Here is a 20488-nt window from a genome sequence, read left to right as displayed (position 1 = left end):
ACCTAAATAGGCCTTTCTCCAAAGAAGACATACAGATGGCCAACAGGTACATGAAAAGATGCTCAACATCACCAATTATTAAAGAAATGCAAATTAAAACTATAATGATGTATCACCTCACACCAGTTAGAATGGCCATCATCAAAAAGTCTACAAATAATAAATGCTGGAGAGGTATGGAGAAAGGGGAACCCTTCTACACTGTTGGTGGGAATGTAAATTGGTGCAGCCACTGTGGATGAAGGTTCCTAAAAAAACTAAAAAATAGAGCTACCATATGATCCAGCAATCCCACTCCTGGGCATATACCTGGAGAAAACCATAATTCGAAAAGATACATGTACCACAATGTTCACTGCAGCACTATTTACAACAGCCAGGACAGGGAAGCAACCTAAATGTCCATTGACAGATGAATGGATAAAGAAGATATGGTACATATATACAATAGAATATTACTCAGCCATAAAAAAGAATGAAACAATGCCATTTGCAACAACATGGATGGACCTCGAGATTGTCATACTATGTAAAGTAAGTCAGAGAAAAATATCATATGATATCACTTATATGTGGAATCTTTAAAAAATGGCATGAATGAACTCATTTACAAAACAGAAATAGACTCACAGACATAGAAAACAAGATTATGGTTACCAAAGGGGAAAGGGGGATGGGGAGGGATAAATTAGGAGGCTGGGATTAACATATACACACTACTATATATAAAATAAACAACAAGCATCTACTATATAGCACAGGGAACTATACTTAATATCTTATAATAACCTATAATGGTAAAGAATCTGAAAAATAAAATATATATATATTCAGTTTTATATATATATATATATATATATGTGAATCACTTTGCTGTACCCCTGAAACTGACACAACATTGGAAATCAACTATACTTCAATTAAAAAACTTTCTTTAATGTGAGGTGTGTTTTGAGCAAAGTGTGTAGAAACTCTGTTTCACAGAAGGAGCCTTTTGGGTTATAGAGCATCCTTATCTTATATCCCATTAATTATACAACTCGAGCCAGCCATGTCTCCCACCCTACAAATCTATAAATTCCAAGCTTATTTACAATAAGCAACCCAGATATATCAGGTTATATCCTGCTAGAAATCTTCATAAATAAGGATTCTCCATTATCGTTTGCCTAATAAATACCTTTAGTATGTTTATAAAGAGTTTCGATTGAGGTCATTCATTCCTCTCTGAATATCCTTAAGTAGAAGGAAAATAGGTTATAGGCCAGGTGCTAACCCTTTCCTTCTGGGTTTATTCTTTGTACACTAACACTGAAACTCGAAGCCCTACAGAATCTCTGTTGTCAACTGAAGCAGTCTCTCTTCCCAAGTCCGATAAGCCTAATCCTTCATGGTTTGAAGCCCCAACTAAGGTGGTCACCTTCCAAGGGGATGCCCACTCTTCTCATACCTCATCTGCATTACTTCCCCTTGCCCACAGACTCATAACCAGAACCAGATCCCAGAATGCCTCTAGAGATGGTTTTGTTAAATTTACTTACCAAACTCTGTAGAATATATGTGTGGGAATGAATCCTAAGGTTGTTAGACAAGGAGAAAAGAATTTTAGATTGGGCTACATTTAATGATATGTGTGCACTTACCAGAGATTATGAAATTCAATATACCAGAATCCAGGTATTATACGTCTTAGAGTGATTCTAATTGCTTGTTTCATTTTCTGAAACTGTAGCTCAATAGTGGCCTATGCTTGCAAAAATATACACTGGGGAAAAGACAGTCTCTTCAATAAGTAGTGCGAGGCACTATATACAATAGCCAGGACATGGAAGCAACCTAAGTGTCCATCGACAGATGAATGGATAAAGAAGATGTGGCACATATATACAATGGAATATTACTCAGCCATAAAAAGAAACGAAATTGAGTTATTTGTAGTGAGGTGGATGGACCCAGAGTCTGTCATACAGAGTGAAGTAAGTCAGAAAGAGAAAAACAAATACCGTATGCTAACACAAATATATGGAATCTAAAAAAAAGTGGTTCTGAAGAACCTAGGGGCAGGACAGGAATAAAGACACAGATGTAGAGAATGGACTTAAGGACACGGGGAGCGGGAAGGGTAAGATGGGACGAAGTGAGAGAGTGGCATGGACATATATACACTAACAAATGTAAAATAGATAGCTAGTGGGAAGCAGTAGCATAGCACAGGGAGATCAGCTCAGTGCTTTGTGACCACCTAGAGGGGTGGGGTAGGGAGGGTGGGAGGGAGACGCAAGAGGGAGGGGATATGGGGATATAAGTATACGTATAGCTGATTCACTTTGTTATACAGTGGAAACTAACACAACAATGTAAAGCAATTATACTCCAATAAAGATATTAAAAAAAAAATTAAGATACCTTGAAAATGTTCTTTACTTAAGTGTCTGAGAATATTGCTAAATAAAATACCATCTTGCCTTCTGTCAATTAAAAAAAAAATAAGTGGTGCTGGGAAAACTGGAGAGGTACATGTAAAAGAATGAAATTAGAACATTTTCTCACACCATATATAAAAATAAACTCAAAATGGATTAAAGACCTAAATGTAAGACCAGAAATCATAAAACTCCTAGAAGAAAACATAGGCAATAACATTCTTTGACATGTCTTAGCAATATTTTTTTGGATATGTCTCCTCAGGCAAGGAAAACAAAAGCAAAACTAAATGAGACCTAATCAAACTTAAAAGCTTGTGTCCAGCAAAGGAAGCCATCAACAAAATGAAAAGACAACCTGTTGAATAAGAGAAGATATTTGGAAATCATATGCCTGATAAGCGGTTAATATCCAAAATATATAAAGAGTTCATACAATGCAACCCAATTTAAAAATGGGCAGAAGACCTGAACAGACATTTTTCCAAAGAAGATATACAGATGGCCAACAGGCACATGAAAAGATGCTCAACATCACTAATCATCAGAAAAATACAAATCAAAACCACAATGAGATATCACCTCACAGCTGTCAGAATGGCTATTGTCAAAAACACAACAAATAATAAATGTCAGCAAGGATGTGGAGAAAAGGGAACCCTAGAACACGTTGGTGGGAATGTAAATTAGTACAACCACTATGGAAAACAGTATGGAGGTTCCTCAAAAAATTAAAAATAGAACTACCATATGATCCAGCAATTCCATTCCTGGGGATATGCTGAAGAAAATACAAACATTAATTCAAAAAGATATATGCACCCCAATGTTCATAGCAGCTTTATTTACAATAGCCAAGATATGGAAACAACCTAAGTGTTCATCAACAGATGAACTGATAAGATGTGGGGCTTGTGTGTGTGTATGTACATACACACAATGGAATATTAGTTAGCCATAAAAAAGAATGAAACTTTGCCATTTGCAACAACATGGAGGACCTGGAAGATACTATGCTTAGTAAAGTTAGTCAGACTGAGAATGACAAATACTGTATGTTTTCACTTATATGTAGAATCTAAAAAATAAAACAAATGAATGAATATAACAGAACAGAAACAGACTCACAGACACAGAAAACAAACTAGTGGTTACCAACGGCAAAAGGAGTAGGGAAGGGGCTAGGCAGTGAAAGGGGACTAGGCACTAACTACTAGGTATAAAATAAATAAGACACAAGGATGGAATGTATAGCACACAGAATACAGCCAATATTTTATAATAACTTTAAATGAAATATAATCTATAAACATATTGAATCACTATGTTATATACCTAAAACTAATATAATACTGTAAACCAACCATACTTCAATACAAAAAAATAGTGGCCTATGCTTTATAAAATTTGGATGCCAGCAATTTCTTGGTGTAATATGGAAGAAAGAATCCAGTGATTTACTGAGAAAGGTTGCTGGAATGCTATCACCTATGATGAGCTAACCCACTCCAGGTCACGTTCTATGGGAGGAATCAGAGGACACTGAAAAATACGTTGCTGAGGAAAAGTGTCAGCATCCTTGAAAAGCACTGTAGTGGCTATCCTTTACGCCTGGATAAAGGTGAGAGGTGCTGCCACTGAAACTGGCTTCCTGATTTCAAAGGCAATGATGAGATTCTGCTGTGGCAGAGGCCAAGTAGCAGCACCCACTGCCAGAGGCAAGGTAAGCATGGTTTCTATAAAAGGCACAAGCCTGAAATGATAATCAGAATGGTATAACCCATAGAGTTATAACTTGGTAGTAACTAAGTGATCATGGTGTCCCAGTTCCAAAACGGAAGGTGATCTCAATAAGGCCCGTTTGTTCACTTCTCAATCTACATTCTTTCTCTATAAGATCTTACAAGTTCAATTTCCATCTATTCTAACTTTTAAATTTATATTTTCAGTTCATACTTCCCTTCTGAGTAAGAGGAAATTTAAGGGGATCATTCAGAGAGTTTGACATGTTCCTGTATTTGAGGAAATACAAGGAATAGTAACAAAACCATGCTTGCTATAAATACCAAGAGGCTATGGCTGGAGATGCTCAAGCCCATGGCAGAACAAAACGAGGAAGGCTATCTTGGAAATGAGCTGTATGTCTTCAGATGTTGGGTCAGTGATGCCTGCTTCCTTGGACCAGATACGGATCCTTTGTAATTGCCAGTATAACTTTAAAGGGCTCCAAACTAAGGGAGAGTCAAAAGGACCTCAACATAGAAATTTCATGGGGTATATAGGAAGACAGGCAATGACATCACCAAGAGAACTGCAGTCAAGGTTCTCAGCAGAAAGATCTCTGAAAATACACATTGAAAAACCTGTGCGGTAAAGAGCCAACAATTGTGCATTTACCTGGTCTTGATGGGCCCTCTTGCCCCTCCTTGGGGGACTTTGTTCTTTTATCCTATCTCCCCATCTCCTGGGCCCTACTCTGGTGGAAGAAAGGTGGACAATCATGCTCTCTCCACCACTGCATGTTTGCAGGCCTGGGTCATGTGAAAACAGGGGAAGGGAAAAGTCTCATAAAGTTGGAGTTTGGTTTATTACAATGAACTGAAATTTTTAATGATTGAATGAGAATGTCCTTTTGACTATAAAGGACTGGGCAAATAATGGAACCCACCTAAGGTTTTATGGGGATGGGAAGAACAGAGTCACAGAGTGAGTTTAACAAGGAGTAGTGAGAAAAAATAAAGTTTGGATTCAGCTCCTTCAGTAAATCAAATTTACAAATTACAAATTTACAAATCAAATTTACAAATTTACAAATCAAATTTACAAATTAAATTTGTAAATTACTGTTACAAATTTAATGACTTCAGTTAAAACAGTGTAAGTAGATCTTTTTCATAAGGGGAACAATGAAAGAAAGGGCAACTCTGTATTCAACACAATGCTAAAGAGGCACATTCAGTCCTGGTATAAGGTCTCCTATGAAGGAAGATTCAGATGTCCTACCTTATGACACCAGTGCAGGTACAATTCTATCCCCTCCCAAAGCAACAAAGATCCAAGTACCTGAAAAAAACAAAGAAGAAAAATGAGATTATTTTGAAATCACCAAGATGTTACCCAAAACACTGTTCTGAACTCAAAATTCCTTTCACAGTCTGGCATTACATTTACTTCTTGCTACACCTGCAGTTTTCATACTCTGGGAATTTGCCATTCTGTTTCTCTGCCTAAAAAGCTCTCCCTCCCCATGCCACTGACCCTTCAAGGACAGTTCAAATGTCACCTGCTTGTACCTTTCACCAGCAACCCCAGGAAGAATTTATTATTATCTTCTCTGGGATTTTGTAACAGTCAATACACTGATATCTTTCCTGAGTTTCTACCAATTTCTTGGTAGGTATTACTTAGAGCCACTTGTTGAGAACAGAGGTCAGGGGCCAGCCCTTCCAAGGGTCACTTAAAAGCTCTTTCTTGAGGAACCAGTGCCATTGTTATAACTGCTAACCACTGTTGTTAACATTGGTATTTAGTCAATAAATCTTAGATAGAATTTGAATCTAAATCTAGCCAGTCACCAAGTCAGTGTGGAGATAGGAACTGAAAATCAGAGTCCTCAGATGCTTAGGATATTAATGAGAGTTTGAATGTATAAGTCACTTAGATTTTTATCAAAACAATTTTATGTATATAATTCATCTGTTCTTTACCCAGCCCTATAAAATACCATTTTATTAAATATTATTATCATTCTCATTTGAAAGAAAAGAAACTGAGGCTCAGAAGAATTATATGACTTGGTAAAGGTTACAAGGTAACCTCAAGATAGAGCTAGGAATAGGACCCAGGTCTCCCTCTCTGTTCACTGTTGTTACCACTATATGTATCCAAAAATAGGTAGGGTAGAGTAGAAAGTTTGTGAAAATACATTGCCTTATTGGACACTAGAACTCATTCACACCTTAGAAGCTAACTATACCATTTCATGTTTATTGTGTATGAAAACAGTACAATTCAGTGGCCAGAGTCTGGTCCAGAGAACACCATTCATCTGTTTTTTTCCCCATTAAAAAGAAAAGCTTCTAACTGGTCTCTCTGCCTATAGCCACCCTCCACACCACAACTTCCAGGATGATTTTCCTAAATAGAAATCTGATTTATGCTAAATGTATTAGCCTACTTTTCAGGCCTTCCAAAGTCTGTCACAAGCCTATCTAAAAAGAGGTTACCGATTTTTCTTCAATATCCCCTATGTGCTAACAGTACTGATTCTTCCCTGTTACCTAGTCACACCCCATACATAGCTCTCTTTTTTTTTTTTTTATGGGAGTAAAATTGCTTTACAATGTTGTGTTAGTTTCTGCTGTACAATGAAGTGAATCAGCTATATGTATACCTATATCCCCTCCCTCTTGGATCTCCCTGCCTCCCTTCCCCCGCCCATCTAGGTCATCACAGAGCACTGAGCTGAGCTCCCTGTGCCATACAGCAGGTTCCCACTAGCTATCTATTTTACACACGGTAGTGTATTTATGTCAAACCTAATCCCCCAATTCATTCCACCCTCCCCTTCCCCCCGTGTCCACATGTCCATTCTCTACATCTACGTCTCTATTCCTGCCCTACAAATAGGTTCATCTGTACCATTTTTCAAGATTCCACACATATGCGTTAATATACGATATTTGTTTTTCTCTTTCTGGCTTACTTCACTCTGTATGACAGACTCTAGGTCCATCCACATCTCTACAAATGACCCTGACTTTGTCATGATGTTCCCACAGTCTGGAACTTTCTTCCCCATCAGCATAAACACATGTCTAAATCCAACATCCCTCCAAGACCCCACTCCTATTCCACCTCTTCCAAGAAGCCTCACTTAATCCTCTTGGCTGTAAGTCACCTCTTCCTTCTCAGAACCCATGCAGAACGTTATTTAGGCCACTCTAATGACAATTATAATGCTCTCCCTGTGTTGGTTATTTTTATCTATGACTTAGTTCCCTATTAGATTCTAAACTCTCAATGAGTTAGAATTAAGAATGACTGTAACTTTATATCTCATAACTATCACTTTGAAGTGCCCTGCATGAAAACAGAAACTGCACATGTCTTGTTGATTTCTGTATCTTCAGTACTTATCACTCATATAATGATCAATATATTTTGTTGAAAGAAAAATTAATGCAAATGTCAACTGATTTGGGGGTTGGATTCTTCTATATCAGACAGGAAATCAGTGGGGACAAGGAATCATGAAATCAGAGAAAGATATATATGCCCTATGTATAACTGGACACTGAAAAACTCCAGTTCCTTAAAAGTTAGTCTCTCACAAGCTTTCCACTTCTTCAAACTCCTCTATTTCCTGGCCTGAATTTCTCACACTACCTGACACTACTATATGTCAGACAACAGAGGCAGGGTCACTAGTGCCTAAAGACTTTCGCTAAAATGTACTTCACACCTGGACTAAGGACTAGCATTTGCACATTAGAACAGGTTTAACACACTAGCTAATTTGTAAGGCCCAGAAAGACTGATTCTTAGGAGATGGGCTATAAAATTCAATATGCAGAAGTACTGCCATTTGAAGGTGTAGGTGTCTAAAATGACAATACTGAGTGAACCAGAAAATAGGCTATGAAACAGGGGAAGGATGTTCTGCCACCCCTCCAAAGGGTCAAAGTGGTAAGACACACCCTCTAACAGCACAAGCCTTTTTTCCTCCATCTATCCCTCGTGCCTAATATTCTTGGCTGATGTAAACCCCAACTCTACCTCTGGGAACCATACCACAGACAGAGCACCTCATGAGCCTACTCAGGAAAGGAATGGGAGAAATGGAAAACATTACTCACCAAGAGCAATGATGTGTAGGCAGCCAGGATCCCAAAAAAACTCAGCAAGACAATGGACCAGAAGAACCAGAATCCTGTACCTAGAAAAATGACCCTGCAAAAATGTGTTTCAATCCTTAAAATACAGTAAAAAATTAGTAGCATCTGTGTCAAGGATGGGGGGAGATAAGACTGGACTAGATGAGGTAAAAGATAAACAGAGGGAGATAAGAAGAGAAGGCAATTTGGGAACAGATGTGTGAAGAGCTTTGGGGATATTCAGTTGAGAAGTTCTAACTTTGTCCTACAGGCAATTGGGTACTTTAATGGGGCTCTGTATGAGTGGTATGATTCTTTAAAGTTACTCAGAATATATCAATATATGCAAAAATTATGTTCTCTTTAAAAAACAATATAAGACAGAAATTCTGGAATTCCAAAAGAGAAAAAGTCCACTGCCTTAATAAAACTAACACTTTCCATTTGGGCAGGTTCCTGGTCCACATGAATATATGTTTTCTTACATAACTGCAAGCCACCATATTAATTTATCTATTCTGTGTAAGAGATTTGGCCCCTTCAAAAATAGTCCTGATGTGTTCTGTTCCTAAAGTAGTTTATGAGGGAAAACTGCTAATAATTCGCTAAGAGAAACAGTGTTACACTTGGTCTACATATTGTATGTCAAAATTGTTCTAGACCGTTCATTTCAAGATAACAGAAATTACCTTCTCACCATATAAAATCTGGAGAAATTATATTTTAACAATACAGACATACGCTTCAAAGATACTGCATTTTTTACAAATTGAAGGTTTGTGGCAACCCTACATCAAACAGGTCTATTGGCACCATTTTTCCAACAGCATTTGCTCACTTCATGTCTCTGTGTCACATTTTGGTAATTCTTGCAATATTTCAAGCTTTTTCATTTTTATTATAGTTGTTATGGTGATCTGTGATCAGTGATCTTTGATGTTACTACCACTACTCACTGAATGTTCTGAGGATGGTTAGCTATTCAGCAATAAAATATTTTTTAACTAAGGCATGTATATTTTTTATAAACGATGTTATTATACACTTACAGACTACGGTATAGTGTAAACATAACTTTTATGTGCACTGGGAAACCAAAAAAATTGTGTGACTTGCTTTATTGCTATATTATTCACTTTATTTCTGTGGTCTGGAACTGAACTCCCAGTATCTCCAAGGTATGCCTGTATAAAATATAGATTGGTGAACACATAACCACATTACAAATAGGAAAGGAAATTCTCTTTGGTCAGGGCTATAACATACATCAAGAAGAATGAAACAAGCAAGCAGCCATCCTAGCGAGAGCTATCCCAGATCAAGATACTAAGAGTACTTTCTAACAGATGAGCTCACAGCCAGGAATCAGAAAACATGTAAGGAATGTCAACAAATTCACCCAATAAAGCCAACTAATACAACAACTTGCACACAAAAAAATATAATTAATAGAACGATCAGAAAAGAACCACAAAAATAAATATATTCAAAAGCTTCAGAAAAATAAAGGACTCACATCCAGGTAACAAGAATAGATGTTTTAAAACAAGCACATTAATTATCAAAACAATGAAACAGAGATCTTAAAAAACATGCAAGATGACCTATAACGGAAAAGAATCTGAAAAAATAATATGTGTGTGTGTGTGTGTATAGCTGAATCACCTTGCTGTACAATTGAAACTAACACAGCATTGTAAATTAGCTAGACTTCAATTTTTAAAAAATGCAAGATGGACTTAATAGTAGCCTAGATACAGTCAAAGAATTTATCAAACAGCTTAACCAAATAGTGATTTTGACTTTGCTTTCCAAGTGAGTAAGTTAAGGTTTACCATTTAATGGTGCCTTTATTTTTCTAATCATTTTTCTGGCCACATTTGATTTTTTTTTCACTCCCTTTTAACCTAAAAGGTCTTCTTTTGTACATTCAACCACACATAAATATTATTATTAGCTTAGTTCAGCTCAAAACCCTCTCACCAAACTCAGGTGAAGTTCCCACCCACCCACCATGAACTGCAGGAAGAATTTTGAATTTTTTTCTCTTTTTCTCTTTCCCTCTTCTACTTCTTCTTGTCCTATTCATCTGTACTCACTCTAGGTGGTGGTAGTGAAAGCCCTCGCACAGACCCAACACACCCCTAAATAAATAAATAAATTTATTAAAAAAAAAAAAAAAAAGAATTCTAGAAGGGAAAATACAGCAGTAAAAATTAAGAACTCAGTGAATGGATTAAATAGCAGGTAAAACAGAGCCAAAAGGAATTTGCTAAACAAAAGACAGACCAGAAAAAAATATCAAGCATGAAACAGAGACACATGAAAAAAATACATGAGAAATACAGAAGAAAGAGTAGGACACTTAAGAGGATAAAGAGAAAATACCTAATATAAAATTGAAGTAGAGGCAATAGAAAATGGGGTAAAAGCAATATTTGTAAAGGTAATGGCTGAGAACTTTTCCAAAATGATTAAAAATACTGTATTGGTCTGGGACCACTCAGAAAAGGAATTATTGTAGGGATTAGACCGTGGGCTATTACAGAAGCTGTGAGAGAAGGCTATGTAAGACTGTTACATCTGCTCCAACACTTGGCCTAAAGTTGTAGAAGTCAGACAGGCCAGAAGTTGGAAAGTAAAACTGAACACAATATATAGGGAAACTGAAACCCATGAGGAGGAACTAGAACCCTCAAGGACAAACTGAAACACGTAAGGATAGACTGGAACACATGAGGACACACACAAACCATGCAACCTGTGTCTATCACTGTGTCAAGGATTTAGCTAAGTTAACTCCTATTAGCTAAGCTGTAACTCCATGGTATTGCCGCCGTGGCACCCATTTTGTTTGTCCAAGTGGACCACAGTGACCTTAAATTGACACTAGCACCCTCAGGGAAGCACATGACCTAGGAGCCCTCAGTCATAAGCAAATATAAGGTCCTGATATGACTTCCACAATAGCCCTTGTGATCTACAGTCTCGCATGCTTCCCATCACCTGTATGGCTCATGTGACCCTTAGACAAAACTTCCATGGGGCTTACAAAAACCCTACTCTTATAGTTTGACTTAATCAATCTGGCCCTAGCCCAGGAAACCCAAAGCACTTCAGCCATGGACTGTAATAAAGGCATGTGCCCAGGTCCTGCCTCACTTTCTGTCTACACTCTGCCTTGACCTCCCTATGTGGGCCCTAGAGGCATCTGTGTACTTCCCCCAGTACCTCCAAGTAATAAACTTCTATTTTAATTTCTCTTGCAGTCTGTTGGTGAACCACCACTCACCATTGCTGTTGCCTCAATTGACCATCCAGCACCCTGTGCTCCACATAACAAATGTTAATTCAACAAAGTCATAACACACTTCCTCCAACCTTGGGTAATAACAGTGACCTGCAGGAAAAGTTCACGCCTTTCATCATTTAGCTGCATACTTATCTGACCTAGGACATGAAGAAGCTGAAGAAGACCTGGCAGGAGCAAGAAGAATGTGGGCCCAGGTGCTTCCCCATGGCAACTAAGTGAACTACCAGATATTGACATTGCATGAAGGCTGTCATAATGCCTGGGTCCATCACTGATCTTCAGAGTATAAAGAAATAGCTAACGATTCACTTCCTACTTCTAAACTGTATACCAATTTTTCTTGTAATTAATCCTAACCCAATCCTATACTGGGAATGGAATTGTGAGAAATGTAGTTTCAGTTTAACTAAGTGGACCCAATTAGTACACTACCACAATCCACTCATGAGCAACTTGGTATTCATACACACCTCTATTAACCATCCTTACTTTCTATCTAACATGATGCGATTACCTCTCATACAACCAAAAACACACCAATCCTCTCCCCAAAAAAGGATACAAAGTTCCTTTATCGCCTCTATGTGATGTTTATACCTCTAATTTAAGTACTGATATATATGGTCAACTACTATTAATACATCTTATTTTCAATGGTAGAAGAATGGGAGAAGAGAAAAACATGTAGACACACACACACAGAATTCTGGCTCCCATGATCTCTGTCATTTGGTATCACATGAGTGATGACGTTAACCGTTTCAACGGTTATGTTGAAACACCACTGCTAGCTTTGAAGATAGAGAAGGCCACAAGCTAGAAGCTGAGACCAACTCCCCTCTGACAACCACTAAAGAATGAGCACATCATTCCTACAACCAGAAGGAACTGGATTCTGCCAACAACTTGAATGAACCTGGAAGTGAATTCTCACTCAGAGCCCCAGGTATAAGCTCAGGCCATCTGGCACCTTGATTTCATTATGAAATCCTAAGCAGAGTACCCAGCCAAGCATGTCTGACGTCTGACCTACGGAACTGAGAAAAAAATGGGTATTGCTTTAGGCCATTGAATTTGTGATAATTTGCTATGGGAGCAATGGAAAACTGCCCACTAACTTTACTTGTGGCTTTAGGACCAATGGGAACTCACTCTTATGTTTACAACTTTTATTTGATGATGGAGTATTGCTGTGAGGATTCTGCCTGCTTCTGAGTATGTTTATTCCAATTATGCATTCCAAAACTAGAGAAATAACTGCAGGGTGGGTTTGGGGACCCACTAGACCCACTGTAGAGATAGGTCTGAACCAAAACTCCATTGATTACCTATCTCCATTGATTACTCTGACTGGTGAATCATAGTGCTGCTTTATATCTCCAGGAATTTGTATCAGTTCAGAGTCAGTGTCCAGTAATTGCCCCAGAAGTATTTCTTCTGCCCAAGTGCACAACCACCCTGGTAAATAGCCAGATGTTCTTTGGGGGGAAAAGAGGAGGAAGACTGACAGTATACAGTTTTGTACAGGCAGGTTCTTTTGTATAGCAAGGTCCTTCCTCAAGGATTTCTCTTCATTCAAGAGCTAATTTGTTTGGTAAATAAGTAAAACAGATAATAGGAAAACAATAGAAAAAATTAACCAAACTAAGAGTTCGTTCTTTGAAAAAATACATAAAATTGACAAAACTTTTAGCAAGACTAACCAAGAAAAAAAGAGGATCCAAATAAATAAAATTTTAAATGAAAAAGGAGTCTTTACAACTGACACCACAGAAAGGAACATTAAGAGATGACTATGAACAACTATATGCCAACAAACTGGACAACCTAGGAAAAAAGGATAAATTTCTAGAAACATACAACCTACCAAGACTGAATCATGAAGAAACAGAAAATCTGATCAGAGTAAGATGTGAGTAATGAGTAAGGAGACTGAATCAGTAAACAAAAACCTCCCAAAGAAGAAAAGCACAGGACCAAATGTTTCACTGGCCAATTTTAAATATTTAAAGAAGAATTAACATCAATCCTTCTCAAACTCTTACAAAAAATTGAAGAGGAGAGAACACTCCCAAATTAATTTTACAAAGCCAGCATTTCCCTGATATAAAAGCTTGATAAGGACACTATAAGAAAAGAAATTACAGGCCAATATCCGTGATGAATATAGATGCAAGAATCACAACAAAATACTACAAGCCAAATACAACAGCACATTAAAAGAATCATATACCATGATCAAGTGGGATTCGTCCCTCTAATGCAAGGATGGGTCTACATACACAAATCAATAAATGTGATACATCACATTAAGAGAATGAAAGATAAAAATCATATGATCATTTCAAGATAGCAAAAATAGCATCTGACAAATTCAAACTCCATTCATGATTAAAAAAAAAAAAAACAAACTCTCAACAAACTGGGTATAGGAGGAATATACCTCAACAAAATAAAGGTCACATATCACAAGCCCACATCTAACATCTTACTCAATGGTGAAAGGTTAAAAGATTTTCCTCTAAGATCAGGAATAACAGGGTGCACACTCACCACTCCTATTCAACATAGTACTAGAAATCCTAGTTAGAGCAATCAGGGAAAGAAAGAAAAGAAAGAAAGAAAGAGAGAAAGAGAGAAAGAAAGAAGGAAAGAGGGGGGGGAAGGAAGGAAGGAAGGAAGGGAGGGAGGGAGGGAGGAAGGAAGGGCACCAGAATTGGAAAGAAAGAAGTAAAACTTTCTCTATTTAAAGATGACATGATTTTATATACAGAAAATATTAAAGACTCCATCAAAAAACTGTGAGATCTAATTAATGAATTCTAAAGTTGCAGGATACGAAATCAATATACAAAAATCTGTTGGATTTCTACACACTGATAAAAATATATACAAAAAAGAAATTAAGAAAACAACCCCAGTTACAATATCAGTAACAAAAATAAAATACCTAAGAATAAATTTAATCAAGGAGGTGAAAGAGCTCTCCACTGAAAACTATAAGACATGAAATGGAAAGATACCTCATGTTCATGGATTGGAAGAATTAATATTGTTAAATTTTCCATGCTACTGAAAGCCATCTACAGATTAGATGCAATCCCTAACAAAATTCCAATGGCATTTTTATAGAAACAGAACAATCCTAAAATTTGTATGGAACCACAGAAGATCCCAAATAGCCAAAGTAATATTGAGAAAGAACAACAAATCTGGAGGCATCACACTCCCTAATTTCAAACAATACTACAAAGCTACAGTAATCAAAACAGCAGAGTATCTGCACAAAAACAAACACCGTATCAATGGAATGCCATAAAGAGCCCAGAAATAAACCCATGTATATACGGTCTATTATTTTATGACAAAGGAGACAAGAACCAGGATATACAATGAGGAAAGGACAGTGTCTCCAATAAACAGTGTTGAAAAAACTGGACAGCCACATGCAAAACAGTGAAACTGAACCAATATCTTATACCATACACAGAAATCAACTCAAAATGGATTAAATATTTGAACATAAAACCTCAAACCATAGGACTCCTAGAAGAAAACATAACCAGTAAGTTCCTTAACATCAGCCTTGGCAATGAGTTTTTTGGATTTGACAGCAAAAGGAACAAAAGCAAAAACAAACAAGTGGGACTACATCAAACAAAGCAAAGGAAACCATCAACAAAACAAAAAGGCAACCTACCAAATGGGAGAAAATATTTGCAAATCATATATCTGATTAAGAGGTTAACATCCAGGGACTTCCCTAGTGGTCCAGTGGTTAAGATTTTGCCTTCCAATGCAGGGGGTGTGGGTTCAATCCCTGGTCGGGGAGCTAAGATCCCACATGCTTCGTGGCCAAGAAAACAAAACATAAAACAGAAGTAATATTGTAACAAATTCAATAAAGACTTTTGAAATGGTCCACATCAAAAAAATCTTTAAAAAGAGGTTAATATCCAAAAAATATACAAAGAATTCGTACAACTGAATACCAATTAAACAAACAAACCAGTTTAAAAATAGAGTATCTGAATAGACATTTTTCCTAAGAAGATATACAGGCCACAGGTATATAAAAAGGTATTCAACATCATTTTTCTGATGATTCACTAATAATCAGAAAAATGCAAATCAAAACCCCAACTAGATATCACCTCATACCTGTTAGAATGGTTATCAAAAAGACAAGCAATAACAAGTGTTTGTGAGGATATGGAGAAAATGGAACCCTTGTGCACTACTGGTGGGAATGTAAACTGGTGCAGGTACTATGGAAACTAGTATGGAGGTTCCGCAAAAAAATTAAAACAGAGCTACCATATGATCCAGCAATTCCACATCTGGGTATTCATCCAAAGAAAATGAAAACACTAACCTGAAAAGATATATGTACCCCTATGTTCACTGCATGATATAGAAACCATGCCATGATATAGAAACAACCTAAGTATCCATTGACAGATAAATGGACAAAGAATATGCGGTATGTACATACAATGGAATATTATTCAGCCATAAAAAAGAAGGAAATCTTGCCATTTATGACAACCTTGATGAACCCTTGAGGGCATTATGCTAAGTGAAATAAGTCAGACAGAAAAAGACAAATACCATGTGATCTCCCTTATATGTGGAATCTAAAAAACAAAAACAAAAACAATAAATAAGCTCGTAGATAGAACAGACTGGTGGTTGCCAGAGGTGGGGGTGGATGAAATGGGTTAAGGGGTTGAAAGGTACAAACTTCCAGTTACTAAGCCATGGGAATGTAACATACGGCATGGTAACTAGAGTTGATAATACTGCATTATATATTTGAAAATTGCTAAGAGAGTAGATCTTAAAAATTCTCATCACAAGAAAACAATTGTAATCATGTGTAGTGATTGATGTTAAAAAGATTTACTGTTGTGATCATTTTACAATATATATAAAAATATCAAATTATTACTTTGTATCCACCTGAAACTAACACAATGTTATAAGTCAATTACATCTCAATAAAGTTTTTAAAAACTGAGGGAAATTTTACTTTAAAATGAAACAGCTTTGTATCTCAAGTCCTGTGGAATAATTTAGAATGGGTCCATAAATAAAGACTGAATATAAACTGATCAAAAATTAGTAAAAATCCCACAAAATAAACAAAGCAAGAAAACTAAAAAGTAAATAAATAAACCAGTTTTGACACTTAATCAATGATTAAATTAAAACAAAATAAATTCCATCTATAAAATTAATAAAAATTATCAAAATTAGAATAGTTACTGCTGTCAATGGCAGGTTAAAATAGAAACTCATATACCTCTGTTGTTTATGGAAATTGCTAGACTCTTTTGAGAAAGTACTTTGGCAATAAGCATAATGTATTTTATTAGTGTTTATTCTTCTTAAATCAATAACACCATTCGTGGGAGTCTATTGTAAGAACATAAGTCAGAGCACAGAGATTTCTCTGTGCTTTCATGTTATCAAAACTGGAAAATTTAGAAACATTCATAATGCCTAACAATAAAAAGTGGTTAAGTAAGTGTATTAGAGTACCTTCATGTCAGGAAATATTTTTAAACCATTTTAAATGATGTTCATTAAGAGTTTTAACAATTTTTCAAAATGTGTGCAACCATTTTAAGTGAAAATGAAAAGCAAAATTATATATATGGTATGAGCATAACCATGTAAAAATAAGCATAGAAAAAAAGACTGGGAAGTATACCAAGAGATTGTTACTCAAGAATAAGACTAAGCAGATTTTTATATTTTCTATTTTCTGCATTTTTTACATTTAAAATAACAAACCATATTTTACTTCTATAAAAGGAAAAATAGGGACTTCCTTGGCGGTCCAGTCGTTAAGACTCCTTGCTTCCACTGCAGGGGGCACGGGTTCAATCCCTGGTCAGGGAACTAAGATCCCGCATGCTGCACAGTGCAGCCAAAAACAAAGGAAAAATAAACTGTATTCCATTTTTTAAAAAGACTCATACTCAAACATATCCCTTTCTCCCCCAAATACCAAATAATGGGTAAGATTTGCAATAATCAGGCCAGAAAAACTGGAAGAGCTAGGAGTAGTCCAGAGTAGGAATCTGGGTAGAAAAGGGGCTGAGATGGGACACCGTTTCTGTCTTTAGAGTCTTAGCCCAGTAAAGACAGAAGGAAGAAGCAGAGGCTGGAGGTGAGGCAGAGACATCAGGGTTCATGGACAGAGATCATGAAGACCAACTAGTGTAGGCATCAGTAACCCAGACAAAGAGACTGAGTAACAAGGTGTCAGGGAGTCATCTGAATAGAAGGACTGGGGACATTGGAAGCACAGAGAAAGCTTCCCACTGAGCCAGATTTGGTCTAAGTGTGAGAGTGAGCACAGGTGGAAGGGAAGTATAATAGCTGAGGGTGCTGAGCATCTTTACCCCTCCCCAGAGTCAGGCCTCCCATCCACCAGCTGTAGAACACCCGATTTTATCCACCCTCCCCCTTATGCCACTAGATCTTTTCAGCCTGATGTAGGATCCATGTGGCTATTAGACCAAAGAGCTCTTACACAAGTGAAAATACAAAAAGTGAAACTCACCAGTCAAAGCCAAAGTATTCGTTTGAGGATTCTATCCACACAAACAGCAAAAGCACAGACATGCAAAATGAAATAACCAGACATGGGTAAAATAATCGTTCTCTCTGGGAAGAGAAAGAAGCAGGTCTAATTTAGTTCCATTTATCCATGGTACCTCAGCAACATTTGTATATACTCGCCAAAGGTCTGCATGGTTGCAGTGCAGCATTACCCTGTAGAGAGGCTTGGAGATATCACGTATCCAGCCCAAAGGCTGAGTTGGGACAAGAACCAAAACATACTCCCAGGCTCTCTTCCAGGGATTTTTCCATTATACCACACTGCCTCCAACGTCAACTTTACCAGGAAGCCTCCCTTTATCTTTCGCTCCATGTCCTTCTCTATAGCTCTCGTGTGACTTACGACATCATCCCTAAGTAATAAATATCTGTTGAATCAATTTGCTCTTCTCCATTTTTACCATCACTACTCTAATCCAGGACACCAACATCTCTTACCTTGAATACTGCTGTTGCTTTCTCTTCGAAGGCAAAGACATCTCCCTGCATTACTCTTATACCGTCTAATGCATCTTCCACATGATCAAATAATCATTCCAAAACATAGCTCAGACATCAGTAGCTTAAAATCTTTAGGGAGTCTTTATCCCCTACATGGCAGAGGTCAAATTCTTAAAACCACAAAATATCTTTTCCCACTCCCTCTCTAGCTTCATAATTCCCCATCACTTCTCCATTCAGATCCTCTACTCCACTTAAAATAAACCTTATTCCAAGCCCTTTGACTCCTCCTCCAATACCTTTCCTTCTGCCATTCCCTGTTCTTTACCTATCCAACTCTTAATTGCTTTTCACATTCTAAGTAATTATTTTTGGCCCCCTCCCTTGTACATGAACGCATGCGTGTGTGCATAAGCGTACACACACACACATTTATAACACTTCTCTCACTATGTTGAGAGTAAGTGTGTACTTGTCTTTTCCTCCAGTAGACTGTGAATTCCTTGAGAGCAGGAACCATGCCTGAAGAACCTGTGTTATCCCCAGTCACTGGTATAGAAGCCAAATATCTGGGCAGGAAAGATACACGAACAGGAGAACACTCCTGCCTAATCCAGGGAAGCCTCCCATTCCCGCCCCTTTCCTTGTGCTCCCCATCTCAGACATGAAAAATTAGTAATCCAATTGGTCAGAATCTCGGACCCAGCTAGACCAAGTTTATGATTAAGTGAAGGTACATGATATGGCTCTCCTCTTCTCACTTCAGTGTGCTCATCATTTGGTCTCATATTATATTGCCCACCAGAGAGGCCCAACATATGGCTTAAAGAAAGAAAGAGGCGCTCAGTGAGGCTAGACCACATGCCACCACTCAGCCTTACCAGCAATCTTCATTAGAGAAAGTCAGATACTGGCCAGACCAATAATAAAGGAGCACCTTGTTTCCCACTTGCTGTTTTTCCTCATATGTGTAGCTCCTTTGGGAAAGTCATACTGAAGAGAGATTTAAAGATTCAGGTATTCCTGTAATCCCTAGCCAAAAACAGCTAATTGTACCTAAACCTCAATTTTTCTTCAAGGTTCACTTATTAACAAAAGCAGAGGTGAATAAATGAATAATAGAATGACAAGAAAGAAGAGAAATGAAGAATAAAAGTGAAAGAAAATGAGCACATGTTCCCGTAAAGTTAACTTTGGCTCCAGAATTATGGCAGAACTTTCATGAAGAGCTAGAGCCCAAGCCCAGTCCTGAAGACTCTAGTGAGCCCTCATGAGGGCAGGGACCAGCCCATGTTTCCCATATCTAAGAAAGTGTGGTCCAGCTTCTTCCCATCTCTCCGTACCCAAGAGCAGTAGGGTCCACGTTTAGATTTTTTCTCCTGTTTGATTTTCCACTGGCAGCTGTAGCAGCCAGTAATGGAAGTAACACAGCATTTGTGGTTGAAGATGTGTAAAATCCATGGACTATCCTTTTTCCATCTTTTGGTCTTCTGGCTCCTAGGTTCAATCCTGTTGGCCTTCATAGGCATGGTTCGCCTTTTTGCTGTAATGACAAAACAATCAGGATCTAGTAGTTCCTTCAAATGTTTCCTACCCCACCATTCTACAGAAAGTTCCATCAAAATAGATGGATTTTAACATTTTTTATAATCTAGGATAATGCACTGGATTTGGTGTAGAAGATTAGAGATTCATCCTATCTTTCCCACTAACTAGTTCAGTGTTTACTGCAGTCATTGCACCATTCAAGGTTTAGTTTTCTCACCTCTAAAAACGGTACCATATTCTCTGTCCTAGCCAAC

General features: G+C 37.5%; 1 protein-coding gene across 1 annotated transcript in view; it reads right to left on the bottom strand.

Annotated features, from left to right (window-relative positions):
- GDPD4 (glycerophosphodiester phosphodiesterase domain containing 4) overlaps positions 1–20215 on the bottom strand; it is a 145371-nt gene extending 125156 nt beyond the window's left edge. The window contains exons 1-4 of the mRNA XM_036861288.1: positions 20030–20215; positions 18187–18290; positions 8282–8375; positions 5427–5486 (exon numbers count right to left, since the gene is read on the bottom strand). Coding sequence (XP_036717183.1) covers positions 5427–5486; positions 8282–8375; positions 18187–18290; positions 20030–20215 — 444 coding nt within the window. The remainder of the gene's footprint in view (positions 1–5426; positions 5487–8281; positions 8376–18186; positions 18291–20029) is intronic.
- Positions 20216–20488: the final 273 nt, after the last annotated feature.

The sequence above is a fragment of the Balaenoptera musculus genome, chromosome 8, assembly GCF_009873245.2.
Source record: "Balaenoptera musculus isolate JJ_BM4_2016_0621 chromosome 8, mBalMus1.pri.v3, whole genome shotgun sequence".
NCBI lineage: Eukaryota > Metazoa > Chordata > Mammalia > Artiodactyla > Balaenopteridae > Balaenoptera > Balaenoptera musculus.
Note: the sequence above shows the minus strand (reverse complement) of the source record. Positions and strands in the feature narration are given on the sequence as shown.